This window comes from Brachyhypopomus gauderio, chromosome 20 (genome assembly GCF_052324685.1).
Source record: "Brachyhypopomus gauderio isolate BG-103 chromosome 20, BGAUD_0.2, whole genome shotgun sequence".
In the NCBI taxonomy this organism is placed as follows: domain Eukaryota; kingdom Metazoa; phylum Chordata; class Actinopteri; order Gymnotiformes; family Hypopomidae; genus Brachyhypopomus; species Brachyhypopomus gauderio.
Window position 1 is genome coordinate 14604856 of NC_135230.1, and position 19026 is coordinate 14623881.

Below are 19026 nucleotides of genomic sequence, written 5' to 3' on the forward strand. Positions count from 1 at the left end.
TGAACAACTTTCTACTTTTACTTTTTACTTTTTAAGAAAAGTATGTGCAATTTCAACAACACTTTTACTCAGTTAAACATTTATTTAAGTACATTATGCATAAAAACTGATCACAGTGACATTTTCCACATCTGGCAAGCAATTCTGAACACATGAACTTTCCATTTTTCTTGAAAAATCCGACACTCTGTGTCCACTTTTCTCTTTTTTGACAAAGACATTTCACTTAAGAGGTAACCAGGGTCAACAGAAAAAGCAGGTACAGTAAAGCGATAGAACTGACTAAAACATGCCCCTAGCGGACATTATAGGAACCGCATATTTTAAATAAAATGGAGTTTATTCTTCTTTAATAATCCAGGTTTATTCCGCGGGCTGGACTGAACCCCCTGGCGGGCCGTATGTTTGACACCCCTGCTTTAAATAATGATCCTATAAAAAGAGTAATTATATAAATAAATATAATAACAATAAAAACATTTGAGCAAATTAGCCTTAAATAAAAATACAATGTATTATGGGTAATTTTCGTTTTTACTCTGCAACAAGTCATTCTTTTGCTAGCATTTGCCTTTCGCCCCGTTACGTTGCTAAGTGCGTTTCTGCACATCGTAGTCACGCTAAAAACATGTTTGGACATAAACGTAGATCACCAAGGTGAAAGAGGTTCCATGAACACAAGCTGTAAAATCCCTCAGTCGTTTACCGACCCCCCTATGAGACAAGACGCTGTTGCATTTGCTCTGGCAAAAATCAACAAATATCTTCTACAAAATAATATCTTGAAAAATTAATCTCCATTTAATATATTCAGCATATTAATATATCGAATTAATATATTTAACGAACTTAATTAATATTATTATTAATAATAACGAGTTAATATCTGGAATTAATATCTTTAATCTGTTTTAAATGATGTTTCGCCTGCCTTTACTTGGCATTGGTTTGCGACCAGTGGTCCTTTGTGCCACTGGAGTTTCGGCCGCTGCTGTTTCATCTTTTCTAGTTTACAGGTGGTGGGTCCGAGATCGCCAGCGGACGCAGGTCGAAGCTGGAACTCATGCCGACCCCTGCCACGGTAAATTAGGGAGCTACTAAAGTTTACTATCTTATCCATCCATTTGGATTCTACGCTACAGTCGTTGTAACTTCACCTTCAGCAAATCAAATCAAAACAAACCAAATATATTTGTATAGCGCTTTTCAAATTGATTTGATTTGATTTTATTTTATTTGATTTGATTTGCTGAAGGTGTCACGGATATAAAAAGACGTTTCTTTTCCATCGGACCCAATCTATTTCATTACCATATATAAGCTAAAGTTGTTCAAAAGCGTTGTTTCCTATGACAACGGATTTCTTGATTAACAAAACTTAGCATGTTAGCTAGCGCTAACTAAAATAGCTACCCTTAAACGGCTAATCTTTAACTAGGTTGTATCAAGCCACATTCAAAAAAACCATTTGAGTGTTGTTTTAACATCTTCCTTAGGACATGATGGGGAGACTCTTCCAATGGATGAGGACATCTTTGAAATGCCCCATTCCCCGATCCGAGAGGTAGCTGGCTATTTACTTTGTGGATATTCTCTTAGCCAGATTCATTTTGTTTATGGAAATTTGTGTGCAGAACTACTAGCATCCATTGTTTATTTTTGCGAGGCTCTGGTCACAATTATTGTAAAATGCTGGTTTTGCACATATATTTGTCTCGCAAAATAACAAGTTTTTGGTTCTCTCCACAGTCGAGGCATCATGCTCAGCAAGCTTTGCACAGAGCACACAGGGTGTATGCCTTCACCTTCTCACAGACGTTTTCGTCAGCTACAAAGGTTCCCTTGAGTTTTTAATGTGTATCACTGGCTTTTTGGCAGATATAAGTATAAGTAGTTTATAAGAGCTTCGTCCATTTCAATGGTAAAGTTTTTTTTCTGCATGCTTGCAGGTGGTGGAGGTGACGCTCCAGCACAAATCTGCCTACAGGGGGCTGGAGAGTGAGCACTGCTGGGTGCTCAACAATGTATTTTACAACATAGATGCAGAGGTGAGTCATGGGAACAGGTTCTCAGTTTCAGTGAGAATGGACTTGCCACAGTTGATGTCCTTCAACCTAACATTTTCTATGCATTTGTAGCTCGCCCTCCACTACTGTGGCAACGCTAAAGCCGTGGCCTGGATCAAGGTAAGTAAGAGTCTTGGCTAAATGCATTTTAAACTAGCTTGTCTCGTTCTTAATCACACTCATCAGCATGTCCTCTGTTAATTCAGCGCAACGAAACCAGCATCACAGAAGCAACAATATACCTGTGCACCCAGTCCACAACGTCATCAGTGCAGAATATTTTTTTGGTTAGTGCATCCTCATACCTAATTACATTTAGACTTATTTATGGGGTATTTAGAAAATGATTTCTAAAGGCATCTTTACTTATGTTTACTCTATTTGTGTTTTTCAGCAAAAAGAAGTTTCTGTGACGTATAAGGGTGTCTCCATCGATTCAGATGGCCTTTTCAGGTTACATGAGTCTAATCACACCCAGACCCTGGAGACACCGGACCCTGCTGTTTTCTCCACCAGTCCAGACCCACCAAGAGGACCCCCTCCACGCCCACCTCCAGGCTTTTAATCACCTACACAGCATTTTAATAGATCCTTATACAAAGTTCTGATCTCACTATGTATCATGTGTTTTACTTTTCCACATAAAAACTAATGTTTGTATGCATTTGTGTGTTTTTCAGATGAAGTCGGTTTTCGCCATAACAACATGAGGACTAGATGTTGGACTGTTGGGACTCACATGGACTGATCACACACCTGGGGCATTGTGCATCTGGCCCTTCTTCTCTTTGCCCCTAACACTCTGTTTAATGTTTCATCTTTTGAGGTTTGTGTAACCCTAACACATCTCCCACATTTTTCAGTAAAACATTGAACTATGTTTGGTCTTTGTGGAGATGCCTTGGGGGTGGATGCGGCTTCACAACAATGCATACACTGAAGAGGCCAGGGTTTCCCCCGAAAATATCAGGCTTGACTCCAACAATAGACTTCACCCATGATTTGATTTTTGAATTTGTGCAGCACACACGTGAACATAGTCCTTTACACCGGATAAAACATTGGTAAAACTGTGCAGTAAAAGCTTAGTGGCATGTCTGGCCACACTCGCTACCCCCGGGAAGTTCTGCCTTGAAAGATCCTATGCTCATCATTTAAATGAGTAGCCCCGCCCCCAACCTTGTTAGACTCTACCACCTACATTGGAGCAGGACTACATACGTCGCCGTTGAAACACGTACAACATACACAAACATGACTGTATGCTATTGTTTGCTGTACATCACATTCAGCATGATTACAACTTTTCCTGTCCTCCTCCTACAGGTTCAGTAGGACCTGCCTCCCCCCATTCTGCCGATGACCGTGGGCTCTACCGGCCAGCACCAGGGAAGCCCTGGAAGACGGCTCTCCTCCCCTGAGGACGAAGGACCTCTAGTGAGTTATTCCTCTTGCATATATATACATACACATACACACAGTCCAGGTGATGGGTCAGGTCTCTGACCCCATCACAGCCTTTATTTTGCTTTTCTGTCCCTTTCTTACTCTCCATCATGTAGGTCTCCAGTGCTTCTTCCTGGAGTAGAGACCAGAGACAGCTGTGCAACCTGATCTTCACCCAGACTTCCAAGACAAGAGGAATAATGCAGTTTGTGGACCAGGACAAAATAATAAGCCTTAACAAGAAGCGCATCAGGATAAAGAGACTTTATGATCCACTCCAGAGAACAGAGACCAGACCAGAGGACTGATCGCCATCAAGAACTGATCTTTGGGATTTTTTAGTACCATCACAATCGCCAGTTTGCAAGGAATTTTAAGGAAAGCCGGTCAAAATCACCATCCGTAGGTTTGTGTAACCCTAACACATCTCCCACCTTTTTCAGTAAAACATTGAACTATGTTTGGTCTTTATTTTGCTTTTCTGTCTCTTTCTTACTCTCCATCATGTAGGTCTCCAGTGCTTCTTCCTGGAGTAGAGACCAGAGACAGCTGTGCAACCTGATCTTCACCCAGACTTCCAGGACAAGAGGAGTAATGCAGTTTGTGGACCAGGACATAATAATAAGCCTTAACAAGAAGCGCATCAGGATAAAGAGACTTTATGATCCACTCCAGAGAACAGAGACCAGACCAGAGGACTGATCGCCATCAAGAACTGATCTTTGGGATTTTTTAGTACCATCACAATCGCCAGTTTGCAAGGAACTTTAAGGAAAGCCGGTCAAAATCACCATCCATAGGTTTGTGTAACCCTAACACATCTCCCACCTTTTTCAGTAAAACATTGAACTATGTTTGGTCTTTATTTTGCTTTTCTGTCTCTTTCTTACTCTCCATCATGTAGGTCTCCAGTGCTTCTTCCTGGAGTAGAGACCAGAGATAGCTGTGCAACCTGATCTTCACCCAGACTTCCAGGACAAGAGGAATAATGCAGTTTGTGGACCAGGACAAAATAATAAGCCAACAAGAAGCGCATCAGGATAAAGAGACTTTATGATCCACTCCAGAGAACAGAGACCAGACCAGAGGACTAATCGCCATCAAGAACTGATCTTTGGGATTTTTCAGTACCATCACAATCGTCGGTGTGCAAGGAACCTTAAGGAAAGCCGGTCAAAATCACCATCCGTGGACTATTCAGCATAACCTTCGGCAACCATCAGCATTTCAGACTCGACCGTTATTGGACTTTTGGTTATTAACAGCAGATCATCACTGCTCCGGTTATCCTCATGTTTTGTAAATTGTCAGTAAAATATGTCCTGTTGTTTCATACATGTTTATCAGCAACATCATTTTGTTTTTTTATTCCAAGGGAGTCGTATTGTCTTCTGGTTTACCTTCAGTGTTACTCATGTATTCATTATTAGTGAGTTACAGGTTAACATGTTTTAGGTTGAATGTATCCAGTGTATAATTTGAGGGATTCACTATTTTCCTTGTAAACAATTATTCATGGGCCAACCAGTCAGTCTTGTAAGGTGCATAAGCAAAGGTTTTGTATTCTATTCTCTGAAAATAATATTCTAAACTTTTGAAAATAATCTACATTAATACATTTTGAAGGACAATTATGTCACAAATTGTGACAATATCTCATATGTGATATATGTTCTTATTACATCATTAGCAGGGGCTCATGTTTGAGGAATACATGCAATAACTCTTATTCAAGATGAGAGCGAGTTTCATCCTGTACTGGTCAGTCCTGAGTGGATTTCACCCAGAGATGGAATAAGAACACAAAACTACGATGAACAATTGTTAAGATTATTTCTTTTGGAGTCATCTTTCGGACATAGACCAAAACCATCAGGTTTCCTAATTTGAATGATAAATTTGTCCATCCCTCAGAGTTCCGTAGCCGAGCCCGGGAGAACAGATTCACAACACACGGGTGTCAGGAAAGAGTTCCATAGTTTAATGATAATACATGTAGTTAAATACAGAACGAAGAAGATGTGTCAACACAATTGGGTAAGATTAATAAAACATATGTATGATTGGTGTTCTCCTTATCAGGAGAGGAGGCACAGTAGACTGGATCTAGGGGTAGTGGAAAAGTACAGGGGGAGTGAGAGGTAGAGAGAGATACGGAGGTTCTAACTGAGGAGCAAACACACAGATAATGGATTGAACTGAATGTCAGAGTGTTCTGCCTGAGGGTCACAGACGGTAAATCACAAATCCCCCTACACATTACAAGGATACTACAACAGTGGTTTGTCTATTTGAGGTTCGTCAAATGACTGACGGATTTTATGGGTTTTGCATCGTCAAAGGTGCAAAAAATAAAAGCTTGAGCTGATAAAGTAATGGCCTAAAATAACACACATACTTGTCCATTCTATTTAAAGTTGTATTTGCATTCATTAAGTATTTTAACATCACTTATTTGTTCTCTGATATCTATATAGAATGTATTTGACTTTGGGCAAACACATTTTCGAATGTTTTGCCCACAAATTTACTACTGGCTTTCTTACTTCACAGTTTGTGGGTTGGTAGGCACTGAGGATTCCCAAATATATGTGCACAAGCACTCAAAAGGTTACTTTGTCATATACTCCCTTTAAATCAGGATTGTCAAACTCATTTTGGTCTGGGGGCCGAATACAACTTAATCGAACCTCAAGGGGGCCAGACTAGTAAACTCATTACAAAAAATTACATGGAACTAATAATAATCAATCAATCATCAGTTATTTATATAGCTCATTACACAACCAAAGTTGACCAAAGCGTTGTATACAATAGAATCAACAATAAATGAGTATGGTCTTAAAGATTTTGTCTGTGTGCAAACGGTAATGTTACCATTTGCAAATAATTAGATGTTGAAACTCATCCTAAATAAGTATGTTTTAAGTTTGGCTTTAAATATTGGTAGATCAGTGATGGAACGTAGAACAGTAGGCAATGCATTCCACAATTTAGGACCTGCTACCGCGAAAGACCTATCACCCCACTGCTTACACCTAGACCGTGGAACCTCCAGTAGATATTGTCCACCTGAACGAAGATCTCTGCCAGGCTGATGTAACTTTAAAATGTCACATATGTAGGGAGGTGCAAGTCCATGGACTGCACAGAAAACAAACAACAGGATTTTAAACTGAATTCTAAATTTTACTGGGAGCCAGTGAAGAGAGTAAAGAACAGGAGTAATATGATCGTGCTCGCGAGTGTTGGTAAGAAACCGGGCAGCTGCATTCTGAACCAAATGCAGGCCATGGAGCGATGCTTGACTTAGTCCAATGTACAGTGCATTGCAATAATCCAGATGTGAACTAACGAAGGCATGGATTGCTTTTTCAAGGTCATTATTGTTCAGAAAAGCTTTTACTTTGGTAAGGAGGCGCAGTTGAAAGAAACTTGCCCTCACAACAGAATTTATCTGAAGCTCAAATTTCAGACTTGAGTCCAACTAATAATAAGTCAACTTTTTTTTCATTGTATTAGTGCAAAGAAGCAAATTATAATAGTCGTTATATGAAATGAATTGTCCTTTTACTACATATATTATGAACAACTTTCTACTTTTACTTTTTACTTTTTAAGAAAAGTATGTGCAATTTCAACAACACTTTTACTCAGTTAAACATTTATTTAAGTACATTATGCATAAAAACTGATCACAGTGACATTTTCCACATCTGGCAAGCAATTCTGAACACATGAACTTTCCATTTTTCTTGAAAAATCCGACACTCTGTGTCCACTTTTCTCTTTTTTGACAAAGACATTTCACTTAAGAGGTAACCAGGGTCAACAGAAAAAGCAGGTACAGTAAAGCGATAGAACTGACTAAAACATGCCCCTAGCGGACATTATAGGAACCGCATATTTTAAATAAAATGGAGTTTATTCTTCTTTAATAATCCAGGTTTATTCCGCGGGCTGGACTGAACCCCCTGGCGGGCCGTATGTTTGACACCCCTGCTTTAAATAATGATCCTATAAAAAGAGTAATTATATAAATAAATATAATAACAATAAAAACATTTGAGCAAATTAGCCTTAAATAAAAATACAATGTATTATGGGTAATTTTCGTTTTTACTCTGCAACAAGTCATTCTTTTGCTAGCATTTGCCTTTCGCCCCGTTACGTTGCTAAGTGCGTTTCTGCACATCGTAGTCACGCTAAAAACATGTTTGGACATAAACGTAGATCACCAAGGTGAAAGAGGTTCCATGAACACAAGCTGTAAAATCCCTCAGTCGTTTACCGACCCCCCTATGAGACAAGACGCTGTTGCATTTGCTCTGGCAAAAATCAACAAATATCTTCTACAAAATAATATCTTGAAAAATTAATCTCCATTTAATATATTCAGCATATTAATATATCGAATTAATATATTTAACGAACTTAATTAATATTATTATTAATAATAACGAGTTAATATCTGGAATTAATATATTTAATCTGTTTTAAATGATGTTTCGCCTGCCTTTACTTGGCATTGGTTTGCGACCAGTGGTCCTTTGTGCCACTGGAGTTTCGGCCGCTGCTGTTTCATCTTTTCTAGTTTACAGGTGGTGGGTCCGAGATCGCCAGCGGACGCAGGTCGAAGCTGGAACTCATGCCGACCCCTGCCACGGTAAATTAGGGAGCTACTAAAGTTTACTATCTTATCCATCCATTTGGATTCTACGCTACAGTCGTTGTAACTTCACCTTCAGCAAATCAAATCAAAACAAACCAAATATATTTGTATAGCGCTTTTCAAATTGATTTGATTTGATTTTATTTTATTTGATTTGATTTGCTGAAGGTGTCACGGATATAAAAAGACGTTTCTTTTCCATCGGACCCAATCTATTTCATTACCATATATAAGCTAAAGTTGTTCAAAAGCGTTGTTTCCTATGACAACGGATTTCTTGATTAACAAAACTTAGCATGTTAGCTAGCGCTAACTAAAATAGCTACCCTTAAACGGCTAATCTTTAACTAGGTTGTATCAAGCCACATTCAAAAAAACCATTTGAGTGTTGTTTTAACATCTTCCTTAGGACATGATGGGGAGACTCTTCCAATGGATGAGGACATCTTTGAAATGCCCCATTCCCCGATCCGAGAGGTAGCTGGCTATTTACTTTGTGGATATTCTCTTAGCCAGATTCATTTTGTTTATGGAAATTTGTGTGCAGAACTACTAGCATCCATTGTTTATTTTTGCGAGGCTCTGGTCACAATTATTGTAAAATGCTGGTTTTGCACATATATTTGTCTCGCAAAATAACAAGTTTTTGGTTCTCTCCACAGTCGAGGCATCATGCTCAGCAAGCTTTGCACAGAGCACACAGGGTGTATGCCTTCACCTTCTCACAGACGTTTTCGTCAGCTACAAAGGTTCCCTTGAGTTTTTAATGTGTATCACTGGCTTTTTGGCAGATATAAGTATAAGTAGTTTATAAGAGCTTCGTCCATTTCAATGGTAAAGTTTTTTTTCTGCATGCTTGCAGGTGGTGGAGGTGACGCTCCAGCACAAATCTGCCTACAGGGGGCTGGAGAGTGAGCACTGCTGGGTGCTCAACAATGTATTTTACAACATAGATGCAGAGGTGAGTCATGGGAACAGGTTCTCAGTTTCAGTGAGAATGGACTTGCCACAGTTGATGTCCTTCAACCTAACATTTTCTATGCATTTGTAGCTCGCCCTCCACTACTGTGGCAACGCTAAAGCCGTGGCCTGGATCAAGGTAAGTAAGAGTCTTGGCTAAATGCATTTTAAACTAGCTTGTCTCGTTCTTAATCACACTCATCAGCATGTCCTCTGTTAATTCAGCGCAACGAAACCAGCATCACAGAAGCAACAATATACCTGTGCACCCAGTCCACAACGTCATCAGTGCAGAATATTTTTTTGGTTAGTGCATCCTCATACCTAATTACATTTAGACTTATTTATGGGGTATTTAGAAAATGATTTCTAAAGGCATCTTTACTTATGTTTACTCTATTTGTGTTTTTCAGCAAAAAGAAGTTTCTGTGACGTATAAGGGTGTCTCCATCGATTCAGATGGCCTTTTCAGGTTACATGAGTCTAATCACACCCAGACCCTGGAGACACCGGACCCTGCTGTTTTCTCCACCAGTCCAGACCCACCAAGAGGACCCCCTCCACGCCCACCTCCAGGCTTTTAATCACCTACACAGCATTTTAATAGATCCTTATACAAAGTTCTGATCTCACTATGTATCATGTGTTTTACTTTTCCACATAAAAACTAATGTTTGTATGCATTTGTGTGTTTTTCAGATGAAGTCGGTTTTCGCCATAACAACATGAGGACTAGATGTTGGACTGTTGGGACTCACATGGACTGATCACACACCTGGGGCATTGTGCATCTGGCCCTTCTTCTCTTTGCCCCTAACACTCTGTTTAATGTTTCATCTTTTGAGGTTTGTGTAACCCTAACACATCTCCCACATTTTTCAGTAAAACATTGAACTATGTTTGGTCTTTGTGGAGATGCCTTGGGGGTGGATGCGGCTTCACAACAATGCATACACTGAAGAGGCCAGGGTTTCCCCCGAAAATATCAGGCTTGACTCCAACAATAGACTTCACCCATGATTTGATTTTTGAATTTGTGCAGCACACACGTGAACATAGTCCTTTACACCGGATAAAACATTGGTAAAACTGTGCAGTAAAAGCTTAGTGGCATGTCTGGCCACACTCGCTACCCCCGGGAAGTTCTGCCTTGAAAGATCCTATGCTCATCATTTAAATGAGTAGCCCCGCCCCCAACCTTGTTAGACTCTACCACCTACATTGGAGCAGGACTACATACGTCGCCGTTGAAACACGTACAACATACACAAACATGACTGTATGCTATTGTTTGCTGTACATCACATTCAGCATGATTACAACTTTTCCTGTCCTCCTCCTACAGGTTCAGTAGGACCTGCCTCCCCCCATTCTGCCGATGACCGTGGGCTCTACCGGCCAGCACCAGGGAAGCCCTGGAAGACGGCTCTCCTCCCCTGAGGACGAAGGACCTCTAGTGAGTTATTCCTCTTGCATATATATACATACACATACACACAGTCCAGGTGATGGGTCAGGTCTCTGACCCCATCACAGCCTTTATTTTGCTTTTCTGTCCCTTTCTTACTCTCCATCATGTAGGTCTCCAGTGCTTCTTCCTGGAGTAGAGACCAGAGACAGCTGTGCAACCTGATCTTCACCCAGACTTCCAAGACAAGAGGAATAATGCAGTTTGTGGACCAGGACAAAATAATAAGCCTTAACAAGAAGCGCATCAGGATAAAGAGACTTTATGATCCACTCCAGAGAACAGAGACCAGACCAGAGGACTGATCGCCATCAAGAACTGATCTTTGGGATTTTTTAGTACCATCACAATCGCCAGTTTGCAAGGAATTTTAAGGAAAGCCGGTCAAAATCACCATCCGTAGGTTTGTGTAACCCTAACACATCTCCCACCTTTTTCAGTAAAACATTGAACTATGTTTGGTCTTTATTTTGCTTTTCTGTCTCTTTCTTACTCTCCATCATGTAGGTCTCCAGTGCTTCTTCCTGGAGTAGAGACCAGAGACAGCTGTGCAACCTGATCTTCACCCAGACTTCCAGGACAAGAGGAGTAATGCAGTTTGTGGACCAGGACATAATAATAAGCCTTAACAAGAAGCGCATCAGGATAAAGAGACTTTATGATCCACTCCAGAGAACAGAGACCAGACCAGAGGACTGATCGCCATCAAGAACTGATCTTTGGGATTTTTTAGTACCATCACAATCGCCAGTTTGCAAGGAACTTTAAGGAAAGCCGGTCAAAATCACCATCCATAGGTTTGTGTAACCCTAACACATCTCCCACCTTTTTCAGTAAAACATTGAACTATGTTTGGTCTTTATTTTGCTTTTCTGTCTCTTTCTTACTCTCCATCATGTAGTTCTCCAGTGCTTCTTCCTGGAGTAGAGACCAGAGATAGCTGTGCAACCTGATCTTCACCCAGACTTCCAGGACAAGAGGAGTAATGCAGTTTGTGGACCAGGACATAATAATAAGCCTTAACAAGAAGCGCATCAGGATAAAGAGACTTTATGATCCACTCCAGAGAACAGAGACCAGACCAGAGGACTGATCGCCATCAAGAACTGATCTTTGGGATTTTTTAGTACCATCACAATCGCCAGTTTGCAAGGAACTTTAAGGAAAGCCGGTCAAAATCACCATACGTAGGTTTGTGTAACCCTAACACATCTCCCACCTTTTTCAGTAAAACATTGAACTATGTTTGGTCTTTATTTTGCTTTTCTGTCTCTTTCTTACTCTCCATCATGTAGGTCTCCAGTGCTTCTTCCTGGAGTAGAGACCAGAGATAGCTGTGCAACCTGATCTTCACCCAGACTTCCAAGACAAGAGGAATAATGCAGTTTGTGGACCAGGACAAAATAATAAGCCAACAAGAAGCGCATCAGGATAAAGAGACTTTATGATCCACTCCAGAGAACAGAGACCAGACCAGAGGACTAATCGCCATCAAGAACTGATCTTTGGGATTTTTCAGTACCATCACAATCGTCGGTGTGCAAGGAACCTTAAGGAAAGCCGGTCAAAATCACCATCCGTGGACTATTCAGCATAACCTTCGGCAACCATCAGCATTTCAGACTCGACCGTTATTGGACTTTTGGTTATTAACAGCAGATCATCACTGCTCCGGTTATCCTCATGTTTTTTAAATTGTCATTAAAATATGTCCTGTTGTTTCATACATGTTTATCAGCAACATCATTTTGTTTTTTTATTCCAAGGGAGTCGTATTGTCTTCTGGTTTACCTTCAGTGTTACTCATGTATTCATTATTAGTGAGTTACAGGTTAACATGTTTTAGGTTGAATGTATCCAGTGTATAATTTGAGGGATTCACTATTTTCCTTGTAAACAATTATTCATGGGCCAACCAGTCAGTCTTGTAAGGTGCATAAGCAAAGGTTTTGTATTCTATTCTCTGAAAATAATATTCTAAACTTTTGAAAATAATCTACATTAATACATTTTGAAGGACAATTATGTCACAAATTGTGACAATATCTCATATGTGATATATGTTCTTATTACATCATTAGCAGGGGCTCATGTTTGAGGAATACATGCAATAACTCTTATTCAAGATGAGAGCGAGTTTCATCCTGTACTGGTCAGTCCTGAGTGGATTTCACCCAGAGATGGAATAAGAACACAAAACTACGATGAACAATTGTTAAGATTATTTCTTTTGGAGTCATCTTTCGGACATAGACCAAAACCATCAGGTTTCCTAATTTGAATGATAAATTTGTCCATCCCTCAGAGTTCCGTAGCCGAGCCCGGGAGAACAGATTCACAACACACGGGTGTCAGGAAAGAGTTCCATAGTTTAATGATAATACATGTAGTTAAATACAGAACGAAGAAGATGTGTCAACACAATTGGGTAAGATTAATAAAACATATGTATGATTGGTGTTCTCCTTATCAGGAGAGGAGGCACAGTAGACTGGATCTAGGGGTAGTGGAAAAGTACAGGGGGAGTGAGAGGTAGAGAGAGATACGGAGGTTCTAACTGAGGAGCAAACACACAGATAATGGATTGAACTGAATGTCAGAGTGTTCTGCCTGAGGGTCACAGACGGTAAATCACAAATCCCCCTACACATTACAAGGATACTACAACAGTGGTTTGTCTATTTGAGGTTCGTCAAATGACTGACGGATTTTATGGGTTTTGCATCGTCAAAGGTGCAAAAAATAAAAGCTTGAGCTGATAAAGTAATGGCCTAAAATAACACACATACTTGTCCATTCTATTTAAAGCTGTATTTGCATTCATTAAGTATTTTAACATCACTTATTTGTTCTCTGATATCTATATAGAATGTATTTGACTTTGGGCAAACACATTTTCGAATGTTTTGCCCACAAATTTACTACTGGCTTTCTTACTTCACAGTTTGTGGGTTGGTAGGCACTGAGGATTCCCAAATATATGTGCACAAGCACTCAAAAGGTTACTTTGTCATATACTCCCTTTAAATCAGGATTGTCAAACTCATTTTGGTCTGGGGGCTGAATACAACTTAATCGAACCTCAAGGGGGCCAGACTAGTAAACTCATTACAAAAAATTACATGGAACTAATAATAATCAATCAATCATCAGTTATTTATATAGCTCATTACACAACCAAAGTTGACCAAAGCGTTGTATACAATAGAATCAACAATAAATGAGTATGGTCTTAAAGATTTTGTCTGTGTGCAGTTGGTAATGTTACCATTTGCAAATAATTAGATGTTGAAACTCATCCTAAATAAGTATGTTTTAAGTTTGGCTTTAAATATTGGTAGATCAGTGATGGAACGTAGAACAGTAGGCAATGCATTCCACAATTTAGGACCTGCTACCGCGAAAGACCTATCACCCCACTGCTTACACCTAGACCGTGGAACCTCCAGTAGATATTGTCCACCTGAACGAAGATCTCTGCCAGGCTGATGTAACTTTAAAATGTCACATATGTAGGGAGGTGCAAGTCCATGGACTGCACAGAAAACAAACAACAGGATTTTAAACTGAATTCTAAATTTTACTGGGAGCCAGTGAAGAGAGTAAAGAACAGGAGTAATATGATCGTGCTCGCGAGTGTTGGTAAGAAACCGGGCAGCTGCATTCTGAACCAAATGCAGGCCATGGAGCGATGCTTGACTTAGTCCAATGTACAGTGCATTGCAATAATCCAGATGTGAACTAACGAAGGCATGGATTGCTTTTTCAAGGTCATTATTGTTCAGAAAAGCTTTTACTTTGGTAAGGAGGCGCAGTTGAAAGAAACTTGCCCTCACAACAGAATTTATCTGAAGCTCAAATTTCAGACTTGAGTCCAACTAATAATAAGTCAACTTTTTTTTCATTGTATTAGTGCAAAGAAGCAAATTATAATAGTCGTTATATGAAATGAATTGTCCTTTTACTACATATATTATGAACAACTTTCTACTTTTACTTTTTACTTTTTAAGAAAAGTATGTGCAATTTCAACAACACTTTTACTCAGTTAAACATTTATTTAAGTACATTATGCATAAAAACTGATCACAGTGACATTTTCCACATCTGGCAAGCAATTCTGAACACATGAACTTTCCATTTTTCTTGAAAAATCCGACACTCTGTGTCCACTTTTCTCTTTTTTGACAAAGACATTTCACTTAAGAGGTAACCAGGGTCAACAGAAAAAGCAGGTACAGTAAAGCGATAGAACTGACTAAAACATGCCCCTAGCGGACATTATAGGAACCGCATATTTTAAATAAAATGGAGTTTATTCTTCTTTAATAATCCAGGTTTATTCCGCGGGCTGGACTGAACCCCCTGGCGGGCCGTATGTTTGACACCCCTGCTTTAAATAATGATCCTATAAAAAGAGTAATTATATAAATAAATATAATAACAATAAAAACATTTGAGCAAATTAGCCTTAAATAAAAATACAATGTATTATGGGTAATTTTCGTTTTTACTCTGCAACAAGTCATTCTTTTGCTAGCATTTGCCTTTCGCCCCGTTACGTTGCTAAGTGCGTTTCTGCACATCGTAGTCACGCTAAAAACATGTTTGGACATAAACGTAGATCACCAAGGTGAAAGAGGTTCCATGAACACAAGCTGTAAAATCCCTCAGTCGTTTACCGACCCCCCTATGAGACAAGACGCTGTTGCATTTGCTCTGGCAAAAATCAACAAATATCTTCTACAAAATAATATCTTGAAAAATTAATCTCCATTTAATATATTCAGCATATTAATATATCGAATTAATATATTTAACGAACTTAATTAATATTATTATTAATAATAACGAGTTAATATCTGGAATTAATATCTTTAATCTGTTTTAAATGATGTTTCGCCTGCCTTTACTTGGCATTGGTTTGCGACCAGTGGTCCTTTGTGCCACTGGAGTTTCGGCCGCTGCTGTTTCATCTTTTCTAGTTTACAGGTGGTGGGTCCGAGATCGCCAGCGGACGCAGGTCGAAGCTGGAACTCATGCCGACCCCTGCCACGGTAAATTAGGGAGCTACTAAAGTTTACTATCTTATCCATCCATTTGGATTCTACGCTACAGTCGTTGTAACTTCACCTTCAGCAAATCAAATCAAAACAAACCAAATATATTTGTATAGCGCTTTTCAAATTGATTTGATTTGATTTGATTTTATTTTATTTGATTTGATTTGCTGAAGGTGTCACGGATATAAAAAGACGTTTCTTTTCCATCGGACCCAATCTATTTCATTACCATATATAAGCTAAAGTTGTTCAAAAGCGTTGTTTCCTATGACAACGGATTTCTTGATTAACAAAACTTAGCATGTTAGCTAGCGCTAACTAAAATAGCTACCCTTAAACGGCTAATCTTTAACTAGGTTGTATCAAGCCACATTCAAAAAAACCATTTGAGTGTTGTTTTAACATCTTCCTTAGGACATGATGGGGAGACTCTTCCAATGGATGAGGACATCTTTGAAATGCCCCATTCCCCGATCCGAGAGGTAGCTGGCTATTTACTTTGTGGATATTCTCTTAGCCAGATTCATTTTGTTTATGGAAATTTGTGTGCAGAACTACTAGCATCCATTGTTTATTTTTGCGAGGCTCTGGTCACAATTATTGTAAAATGCTGGTTTTGCACATATATTTGTCTCGCAAAATAACAAGTTTTTGGTTCTCTCCACAGTCGAGGCATCATGCTCAGCAAGCTTTGCACAGAGCACACAGGGTGTATGCCTTCACCTTCTCACAGACGTTTTCGTCAGCTACAAAGGTTCCCTTGAGTTTTTAATGTGTATCACTGGCTTTTTGGCAGATATAAGTATAAGTAGTTTATAAGAGCTTCGTCCATTTCAATGGTAAAGTTTTTTTTCTGCATGCTTGCAGGTGGTGGAGGTGACGCTCCAGCACAAATCTGCCTACAGGGGGCTGGAGAGTGAGCACTGCTGGGTGCTCAACAATGTATTTTACAACATAGATGCAGAGGTGAGTCATGGGAACAGGTTCTCAGTTTCAGTGAGAATGGACTTGCCACAGTTGATGTCCTTCAACCTAACATTTTCTATGCATTTGTAGCTCGCCCTCCACTACTGTGGCAACGCTAAAGCCGTGGCCTGGATCAAGGTAAGTAAGAGTCTTGGCTAAATGCATTTTAAACTAGCTTGTCTCGTTCTTAATCACACTCATCAGCATGTCCTCTGTTAATTCAGCGCAACGAAACCAGCATCACAGAAGCAACAATATACCTGTGCACCCAGTCCACAACGTCATCAGTGCAGAATATTTTTTTGGTTAGTGCATCCTCATACCTAATTACATTTAGACTTATTTATGGGGTATTTAGAAAATGATTTCTAAAGGCATCTTTACTTATGTTTACTCTATTTGTGTTTTTCAGCAAAAAGAAGTTTCTGTGACGTATAAGGGTGTCTCCATCGATTCAGATGGCCTTTTCAGGTTACATGAGTCTAATCACACCCAGACCCTGGAGACACCGGACCCTGCTGTTTTCTCCACCAGTCCAGACCCACCAAGAGGACCCCCTCCACGCCCACCTCCAGGCTTTTAATCACCTACACAGCATTTTAATAGATCCTTATACAAAGTTCTGATCTCACTATGTATCATGTGTTTTACTTTTCCACATAAAAACTAATGTTTGTATGCATTTGTGTGTTTTTCAGATGAAGTCGGTTTTCGCCATAACAACATGAGGACTAGATGTTGGACTGTTGGGACTCACATGGACTGATCACACACCTGGGGCATTGTGCATCTGGCCCTTCTTCTCTTTGCCCCTAACACTCTGTTTAATGTTTCATCTTTTGAGGTTTGTGTAACCCTAACACATCTCCCACATTTTTCAGTAAAACATTGAACTATGTTTGGTCTTTGTGGAGATGCCTTGGGGGTGGATGCGGCTTCACAACAATGCATACACTGAAGAGGCCAGGGTTTCCCCCGAAAATATCAGGCTTGACTCCAACAATAGACTTCACCCATGATTTGATTTTTGAATTTGTGCAGCACACACGTGAACATAGTCCTTTACACCGGATAAAACATTGGTAAAACTGTGCAGTAAAAGCTTAGTGGCATGTCTGGCCACACTCGCTACCCCCGGGAAGTTCTGCCTTGAAAGATCCTATGCTCATCATTTAAATGAGTAGCCCCGCCCCCAACCTTGTTAGACTCTACCACCTACATTGGAGCAGGACTACATACGTCGCCGTTGAAACACGTACAACATACACAAACATGACTGTATGCTATTGTTTGCTGTACATCACATTCAGCATGATTACAACTTTTCCTGTCCTCCTCCTACAGGTTCAGTAGGACCTGCCTCCCCCCATTCTGCCGATGACCGTGGGCTCTACCGGCCAGCACCAGGGAAGCCCTGGAAGACGGCTCTCCTCCCCTGAGGACGAAGGACCTCTAGTGAGTTATTCCTCTTGCATATATATACATACACATACACACAGTCCAGGTGATGGGTCAGGTCTCTGACCCCATCACAGCCTTTATTTTGCTTTTCTGTCCCTTTCTTACTCTCCATCATGTAGGTCTCCAGTGCTTCTTCCTGGAGTAGAGACCAGAGACAGCTGTGCAACCTGATCTTCACCCAGACTTCCAAGACAAGAGGAATAATGCAGTTTGTGGACCAGGACAAAATAATAAGCCTTAACAAGAAGCGCATCAGGATAAAGAGACTTTATGATCCACTCCAGAGAACAGAGACCAGACCAGAGGACTGATCGCCATCAAGAACTGATCTTTGGGATTTTTTAGTACCATCACAATCGCCAGTTTGCAAGGAATTTTAAGGAAAGCCGGTCAAAATCACCATCCGTAGGTTTGTGTAACCCTAACACATCTCCCACCTTTTTCAGTAAAACATTGAACTATGTTTGGTCTTTATTTTGCTTTTCTGTCTCTTTCTTACTCTCCATCATGTAGGTCTCCAGTGCTTCTTCCTGGAGTAGAGACCAGAGACAGCTGTGCAACCTGATCTTCACCCAGACTTCCAGGACAAGAGGAGTAATGCAGTTTGTGGACCAGGACATAATAATAAGCCTTAACAAGAAGCGCATCAGGATAAAGAGACTTTATGATCCACTCCAGAGAACAGAGACCAGACCAGAGGACTGATCGCCATCAAGAACTGATCTTTGGGATTTTTTAGTACCATCACAATCGCCAGTTTGCAAGGAACTTTAAGGAAAGCCGGTCAAAATCACCATCCATAGGTTTGTGTAACCCTAACACATCTCCCACCTTTTTCAGTAAAACATTGAACTATGTTTGGTCTTTATTTTGCTTTTCTGTCTCTTTCTTACTCTCCATCATGTAGGTCTCCAGTGCTTCTTC

The 19026-nt window shown here is 40.1% G+C and overlaps 3 protein-coding genes across 6 annotated transcripts; all 3 read left to right on the top strand.

The window, feature by feature from the left end:
* The first annotated feature begins 545 nt into the window (after nt 1-545).
* Nucleotides 546-4294, top strand: LOC143484632 (uncharacterized). 2 transcript variants are annotated; one of them, XM_076983446.1, is made up of 9 exons: nt 546-1081; nt 1497-1564; nt 1750-1836; nt 1950-2048; nt 2139-2186; nt 2273-2353; nt 2461-2892; nt 3393-3503; nt 4023-4294. In XM_076983446.1, exons 1-7 carry the CDS (start codon nt 916-918, stop codon nt 2629-2631), a joined length of 720 nt encoding a protein of 239 aa, XP_076839561.1. In that variant the 5' UTR covers nt 546-915; the 3' UTR covers nt 2632-2892; nt 3393-3503; nt 4023-4294. The 2 variants fall into 2 exon arrangements, with proteins under 2 accessions (XP_076839561.1, XP_076839562.1); XM_076983447.1 differs by lacking the exon at nt 4023-4294 and adding an exon at nt 3629-3764.
* A 3715-nt stretch (nt 4295-8009) lies between these two features.
* LOC143484542 (uncharacterized) lies at nt 8010-13645 on the top strand. Of its 2 annotated transcripts, XM_076983324.1 has the most exons (11): nt 8010-8178; nt 8594-8661; nt 8847-8933; nt 9047-9145; nt 9236-9283; nt 9370-9450; nt 9558-9989; nt 10490-10600; nt 11120-11409; nt 11514-11803; nt 11908-13645. In XM_076983324.1, exons 1-7 carry the CDS (start codon nt 8013-8015, stop codon nt 9726-9728), a joined length of 720 nt encoding a protein of 239 aa, XP_076839439.1. In that variant the 5' UTR covers nt 8010-8012; the 3' UTR covers nt 9729-9989; nt 10490-10600; nt 11120-11409; nt 11514-11803; nt 11908-13645. The 2 variants fall into 2 exon arrangements, with proteins under 2 accessions (XP_076839439.1, XP_076839440.1); XM_076983325.1 differs by lacking the exons at nt 11120-11409; nt 11514-11803; nt 11908-13645 and adding an exon at nt 10726-10878.
* A 1488-nt stretch (nt 13646-15133) lies between these two features.
* Nucleotides 15134-18880, top strand: LOC143484315 (uncharacterized). 2 transcript variants are annotated; one of them, XM_076982980.1, is made up of 9 exons: nt 15134-15669; nt 16090-16157; nt 16343-16429; nt 16543-16641; nt 16732-16779; nt 16866-16946; nt 17054-17485; nt 17986-18096; nt 18616-18880. In XM_076982980.1, exons 1-7 carry the CDS (start codon nt 15504-15506, stop codon nt 17222-17224), a joined length of 720 nt encoding a protein of 239 aa, XP_076839095.1. In that variant the 5' UTR covers nt 15134-15503; the 3' UTR covers nt 17225-17485; nt 17986-18096; nt 18616-18880. The 2 variants fall into 2 exon arrangements, with proteins under 2 accessions (XP_076839095.1, XP_076839096.1); XM_076982981.1 differs by lacking the exon at nt 18616-18880 and adding an exon at nt 18222-18357.
* The last annotated feature ends 146 nt before the right edge of the window (nt 18881-19026 follow it).